This window comes from Athene cunicularia (assembly GCF_003259725.1).
Source record: "Athene cunicularia isolate RWA chromosome 3 unlocalized genomic scaffold, athCun1 chr3_part1, whole genome shotgun sequence".
In the NCBI taxonomy this organism is placed as follows: Eukaryota; Metazoa; Chordata; class Aves; order Strigiformes; family Strigidae; genus Athene; species Athene cunicularia.
This window is the reverse complement of record NW_020799097.1, coordinates 43,537,885-43,545,276: the sequence shown is the minus strand read 5'-3', so window position 1 is coordinate 43,545,276 and position 7,392 is coordinate 43,537,885. Positions and strand designations below refer to the sequence as shown.

The 7,392-nt window shown below is 44.1% G+C and overlaps 1 protein-coding gene across 1 annotated transcript; it reads left to right on the top strand.

The window, feature by feature from the left end:
• Positions 1–5: 5 nt before the first annotated feature.
• On the top strand, positions 6–5,989 carry NDUFAF4 (NADH:ubiquinone oxidoreductase complex assembly factor 4; the record flags this gene model as incomplete). Its single annotated transcript, XM_026844127.1, has 2 exons — positions 6–323; positions 5,553–5,989. Coding segments are annotated over 2 exons (615 nt in total), but the record flags the coding sequence as incomplete, so codon positions are not given.
• Positions 5,990–7,392: the final 1,403 nt, after the last annotated feature.

Here is a 7,392-nt window from a genome sequence, read left to right as displayed (position 1 = left end):
TGCGGCCCCGGCGGCCAGCGCGGCCGTGCGAAGCGCCGTTGTCGGCGCCTGAACCGGTGGGAGACGGAAACTTTGCCGGGAAGCACCGTGCGCCTTGGGAGTCGCGCCGTTCCTCTGGGGAAGCGATTGAGCTGGCAGAACTACAGAAAGGAAGCAGTTTGACTCAGATCTGTCTTTTCTCTCTCCTTCTGTTTTTATTTCCTTTCTTCTCCCCACTGCCTTCAGGCCGCTCAGAGATACAAGAAGAAATTTTAAGAAAGGACGACAGGCTCCTCACCTTGTTAAAAGATGTTTATGTCGAGTCCAGTGATCCACCTGTGCGGGTGAGTATGTCTCTCAGTAGGAGGCATACCAGCATCAGCCTTGTGGTTTTCAAACTTGGCACAAATTCTGTTTAAGGAAAAAAGCCCTGTTAGTGCCTAAAAGCTACCTTTTTTATAGATAAAACTGATGTTTCATTACTCTCTTATATATCAATAGGACTGTCTGTGTTTGATCTTGGATCAAGATCAGATTATGATTGTACAATCTTTTAAATGCTTACGCAGTCTTCCTTTTTAAATTCACGTTGATCTTACTTTGTTTTTCACTTAAATTCCCACTTCCGTTTCCTCTAAGGCAGAAGGACAGTTGGCCAGCTTTTTGCAAAGGTGCAGGAGTTTGCCAGAGATCTCTTGTAGTTATTAGAAGAGATTAGGATTGCTGTGGGAGCATGGATGTCAAAGACGTTAACATTTTAGTGGTGTCTTTAACTGCTGATGTTAATGTCATACTGTGCAGAGACTTTTCCTTATGCAGCTGAGGAAGCAACTTGGGTTTTTTTCTGCATAACCTTTGGTTTCTTTGGTGATAGGTTTCCTCATTGCCAGGGACTGCAGTCTTTGACTTGGAAGGCAAAGCATACGCAGTAAAATGCAGACTGGGGTTCAGTCTTCTCTTTTCCACCATGTTATATAATGGCTTGTGCATTTTACCTGTTGCATTATTGGACCACTTTATTCTAGCTGCTTTATTCAGTAATAAAAGGTTTTATCGTCATGTAGCAATAAAATTCCTAAGTCTAATTTGCAACTTTCATAGTACCTTGTATTCAATAATAGAAGTATTTAAAAATGCAAACATATTTCTGCAGTCTCTCCCTGAAGTTTCCAAGTAATCTTTATCCTTAATTCTCATTATAGAGGCTAGGACTCTAATCTTGAAGTGCTGAAGGTCTAATTTCACTATCTTTCAATATTCATTTGTAAGCCTGTCAAGAGAGATTTGAGAAAAAGCCAGAAGTGGAACAAATCTTAGTTGCTTGATTCCATGCTTCCTCTGAGGTTACTGACACATAAGACCTGCTCTTGTGGTGTGTCTACTTGCAGATGTTAGAAAGAGCATCATTAACATGTTAGCATGGAGGCTTGTGGGCAAAACTTGATCTAAAAGCTTCCTTCCTTTCCTGATGTTATACTGAATATATACTTTGTATGTCTATCTGTGATAAGTGGAAAAGCACCAGCTCTAAGTCCTGAGGTGGCAGATACCCACAGACAGATCATTTTGTTAAGACTTGAAAATTTTTTCGTTGTCTGAGCACAGTTTTAGCACACAGTAAAAGGAGGAAATGGGGAACTGGTAGCATCGTTAGACAGGCAGTTACCGATGCTGTAGCATCCACATCAGTTTTCTCAGCTTGTGAGTTAATACAGAATGTCTGTAGGCTAATCAGTGGCTGTGTCCTATAAAAGTAGTTTTTCTTAAATTTAAGGCGGCTTTCACAGAATCAGAGAATCATCTAGGTTGGAAAGGACTTTGAAGATCATCCAGTCCAACTGTTAACCTAGCATTGACACTTCCCAACTACACCACATCCCTCAGCACTATGTTGACCCGACTCTTAAACACCTCCAGGGATGGGGACTCCACCACCTCCATGGGCAGCCCATTCCAACACCTAACAACCCCTTCTGGAAAGGAATGCTTCCCAATATCCAGTCTAAACCTTCCTGCTGCAATCTGAGGCCATTCCCTCTTGTCCTATCGCTTGTTACTTGGTTAAAGAGACTCATCCCCAGCTCTCTGCAACCTCCTTTCAGGGAGCTGTAGAGGGCGATGAGGTCTCCCCTCAGCCTCCTCTTCTCCAGACTAAAACACCCCCAGTTCCCTCAGCCGCTCCTCGTACGACCTGTGCTCCAGACCCTGCACCAGCTTCGTTGCCCTTCTCTGGACACACTCGAGTCATTCAATGTCCTTTTTGTAGTGAGGGGTCCAAAACTGAACACAGGAATTGAGGTGCGGCCTCTCCAGTGCCGAGTCCAGGGGTAAGATCCCTTCCCTGTCCCTGCTGGCCACACTATTGCTGACACAAGCCAGGATGCCATTGGCCTTCTTGGCCCCCTGGGCACACTGCTGGCTCCTGTTCAGCCAGCTGTCAATCAACACCCCCAGGTCCCTCTCTGACTGGCAGCTCTCCAGCCACTCCTCCCCAAGCCTGTAGCGCTGCTGGGGGTTGTTGTGGCCCAAGGGCAGCCCCCGGCATTTGGCCTTATGGAAATTCCTCCAGTTGGCCTCAGCCCATGGCTCCAGCCTGTCCAGGTCTCTCTGCAGAGCCTCCCTACCCTAGAGCAGATCAACACTCCCACCCAGCCTGGTGTCATCTGCAAACTGACTGAGGGTGCACTCGATCTCCTCATCTAGATCATCAATAAAGATGTTAAACAGGAGTGGCTCCAAAACCGACCCCTGGGGGACACCACTCGTGAGTGGCCGCCAACCGGATTTAACTCCGTTCACCACCACTCTTTGGGCCCGGCCATCCAGCCAGTTGTTTATCCAGAGAAGTGTGTGCCCATCCAAGCTGGGAGCAGTCAGTTTTGCCAGGAGAATGCTGTGGGAAACTGTCAAAGGCCTTACTAAAGTCAAGGTAAATAGCATCACAGCCTTTCCCTCATCCAATAAGCAGATCACCCTGTTAGAAGGAGATCAGGTTTGTCAAGCAGGACCTGCCTTTCATAAATCCATGCTGACTGGGCCTGATCTCCTGGTTGTCTCACATGTGTTGTATGATGATACTCAGGATGAGCTGCTCTATCAGCTTCCGGGGCACTGAAGTTAAGCTGACAGGCCTGTAATTTCTCCGATCATCCTTCTGACCTTTCTTATATATGAGTGTCACACTGGTCAATTTCCAGTCTGTCAGAACCTCCCCGGTCAGCCAGGACTGCTGGTAAATGATGGAAAGCAGCTTGACGAGCACCCCAGCCAGCTCCTTCAGCACCCTCGGGTGTATCCCATCTGATCCCATAGACTTGTGTGTGTGTGTGTGATGCAGCAGGTCACTGATTATCTCCTCCTGTATCGTGGGGGGGTTGTTCTCCCAGTCTCTGTCTTCTGGCTGAGGAGGCTGAATTCTCTCAGTACCACTAGTCTTGTTATTAAAGACTGAGGCAAAGAAGGCATTAAGGACCTCAGCCTTTTCCTCATCACTTGTTACCATGTTTTCTCCTGTGTCTAGCAGGGGATGAAGACTCTTCCTGGTCTTTTGCTACTGACATACTTACAGAAACATTTCTTGTTGTCCTTGCTTGTTGAAGCCAAATTAAATTCCATCTGGGCTTTAGACCTCCTGATTTCTGCCCTGCACAGCCTCACAGCCTCTTTGTAATCACTGTGAGTGGCTAGCCCCTGCTTCCAAAGGCTGTAAACTCTGCTTTTCAGCCTGAGTTGCAGCCAAAGCTCCCTGTTCAGCCAGAGTGGTCTTCTCTGTTACTGTCTTCTCTTATAGCACCTGTGGACCACCTGCTCCTGAGCCATTAACACTTCCTTCTTAAAGAGTGTTCAGCCTCCCTGGACACCTATACCCTTCAGGATCATCTCCCAAGGGATCCTTTCAGGCAGGTGCCTAAACAAGACAAAGTCAGCCCTTTTGAAGTCCAGGATGTCAGTTCTGCTTCGCCCCCTCCTGGTCTCTCTAAGAACAGAGAACTCTCTTATTTTGTGATCACTGTGCCCTAGTCAGCCTCCAACCACCACATTGTGCACCAGTCCTTCTCTGTTCACAAAGAGGAGGTCCAGCAGGGCACCTTCTCTTGTTGATTCTCTCACCAGCTGCATCAGGAAATTACTTCCCACACATTCCAGGAATCTCTGGGACTGGTCCCCCTCTGCTGTGTTGTATTTCCAGCAGATGTCTGGGAAGTTAAAAGTCTCCCACAAGAACAAGGACAAGCAACCGTGAGACTTCTCCTAAATGCCCATAGAATATTTCATCCACCACTCTGTCCTGGGTAGGTGGTCTATACTACAACATCTGCCCTTTTGGCCTTCTCCCTGATTCTAACACAAAAATGCTCTACCCTTCTTCACTACACTTGTACTCAAAGCAATCATAACAGTTCCTAACATACAGCGCCATGCTACCACCTCTCTTGTCTATCCCTCCTAAAGAGCTTGTAGCCATCAATTGGCACACTCCAGTCATGGGAGACATCCCACCATGTTTCTGTGATAGCCACTACATCATAATTTTCCTGTTGCATCATGGCTTCAAGCTCCTCCTGTTTGTTACCCATGCTGTGTGCATTGGTATAGATGCACTTCAGATGGGCTGATGTTTTGCCCCCTTCCTCCTTCAAATCTAGTTTAAAGCTCTGTCAATGAGCCCAGCTAACTCCTTCCCAAAGATCCTTTTGGGAGAGGTGCATTCCATCTAATGCCAAAAGTTCTGGTGCCCTGTATACCAACCCATTAATGAAAAATCCAGACCCCTGACAGTAACACCAGACTTGGAGCCACAAGTTCATCTGTTCAGCTCTACGATACTCTTCATCCATCCTCACCACTGAAGGGATGGAGGAGAACACAATTTGTGCCCCTCACCCCTTAATCAGTTTTCCCAAGGACCTGAAATCTCTTCATTTAGGACTTCTGGTAATGTCACCACCTACCTGTAAAACCAGGAGAGGGTAGTAGTTGTTCGGTCCATTGTGCCTTTTTTGCAGGGTGTCATTCACTGGTTAAATCTTAATAAAAGGCAATTGGGGAAGGCAGAGCTGGTTTAGAAATTACTTGGAAATATGAAGGGACTTGGGAGAAGAAACTTCACATGACTGAGCACTGCAGTAGTCACAGGAATTAAACTCCATATGATGCTGCAAAATAGTTTCTTTTTGTCCAGCAAAGCTTGTTTGTAGTATGATTTTTTTTTTCCTCCTTGCCATGAATCAGTACCAAATATTAGGTTATCTACATTTATGTTTGGCTACCAAAATCTGTGGTTTGCCTTGTACGAAGGGCTTCCGAGTCTGTACAACACTTGAAGTTCAGTGATGGTAGCTTTTCAAAATTTGGGTGGGGGCTGACATCATATGTAGAATGGCAGTGGAAGAAAGGACACTTTTGTGATATCAAGAAGCAAAGCTAGCTAAGCTTTTTTTTTTTTTTAAATTCTGTGAAAATGGGTAAAGCTAACAGGAAATGCCATATTTAGGAAAACAACTTGGCTGCTACCGTATGCATAGCAAACAGAACTGCTGTTAAGCTCTTTTTGTTTTCCTTCCCCCAATTAGGTAAAAGATGGAGGTGGTGAACATCTTCCATGCAAACAGGAGGAAAAGAGACTTACAAAACTAGGCCACTTGGGAGATCTAGACGTTAAGAAAGTTCCCAAAGGCAAAATTTCCATTGTGGAGGCTCTGACACTTCTTAATAATCATAAACTTCATCCTCAAATATGGACTGCAGAGAAAATAGCAGTGGAATACAGTCTGGAACTGAAGGAGGTCAACTCTCTTCTGGAATTCTTCATTCCTTTTACTGTGCAGGAATTTCCTAAAGAAACCAAAAAAGCTATAAAACCAACATAAAAATAATTACCAAAACGCTTTATGATTTCACTTGTGTCTTAATTTTACTATTGAGTATATTCAGTGTCTGAAAAGAGTTGGTAACGGTCATCCACCAAGGCTGCTTCCTTGTACCAGTAAGATGTATTCAGGCAATTCCATTCTGTATTGGGTAGCTTGAGTTAAATGCAGCAATTACAGGATACAGTTTATAAGCCAGAATATAACTAATAAGTTGTATGAGAACAGGTCACACAATTCTTATTATCGCATTCATATGTGACAAGTTTGGTTAAAACATGCAAGTTCTAGTGAGAACTTTAACAGATTGCCTTTCTTAGCAGAGACTTCCTGGCTTTCAGCTAAATCAGTGCTCTGTCTGTATTAGGTCTGTAGTTTCATGTTACTGTGTTCTTTCAAGGACTTGCTGTCAAGGTGTGTGTATATACAAACAGCTGTGTTTCTTTTGTATAAGAATGGAATATTACTTTGTAAAGAAGATTGATGACAGGATCGTTTGGGAAATTTGGCTGTGTCAAAATAAAAAGGTGGTAAATAGCAAGAAGGCCTCGTTCTGATGCTGGAACATGGCTGATGTGTAGCTTCTCTGCAGCTCTATTCTGATTTGGATTAAATATCTGCACCTTCCTGGGTACTGTCAGTCAGTGAATTTGTAAAGAGTGATGATCTTCTAGCATCAGTCTCTTGCAGCAGTCTATGGCACCTACTGTATGAGAAGTAATGGTTCATATTATACTTAATAGGTAGCTGTGAAATGCAACTGGATCTACCAACTGAACCCCCTAGTAGGTCTTCTGTAAATGTCTGCCTGTGCTGTTACAATAGCCCTCTTTCCACATGGAGGCCTTATCTGACTGACTTACCCTAATGTGCGCTAGATCAGGTCACATCCACTCACAAGTGGGTATCCACATGCTACTGGATTGAAGATGAACATCACCCTTTCCAGTTGTTAGTAAAGGCCAACATAAACTGTGACGTGATAACGGCGGATCGTAAGCGTATCGATACTGTGACTGTCCAGGTCTGTGTAGGTAAGGAAGAAGTTTTGCACTAATGATTAATACTGCAGTAAAAACTAGTTCATGTTTTCCAGATAAGCTGGGGAGGGTGGGTAATCAAAATTGATCTTTAAAAATGCATTATGATTGCTTTCATTCAAAAGAAACAAGAAACAAGATTTTGTGCAATGCTAACATTGCTAGTGACCCATCACCAAAGAAGCTGAATTTATTAAGAGGGTGGAAGTCAGTACCAGGCCTACAATGTAACTTTCTTTTTAAGAACTTTTCTGTCAGGTCTTAGATTTTAGACTCTGGTAAATATTTCACCATGATGATGATCGGCTTTGCTGTTTCACAGCAAGATTCCACTTCTTTCTCTGAGATGGAACAAGACATTTAGAGTACAGTTTACCACTTCAAGGTTTTGCTTGATTCATTTCTAAAGTACATGATGCTGTACCTTAGTGGAAGATGACACCTAAATGCATTATATAAAAATTTGAAATTGTTAAGTCTTTGGTTGTGTGGATTGGGAATAG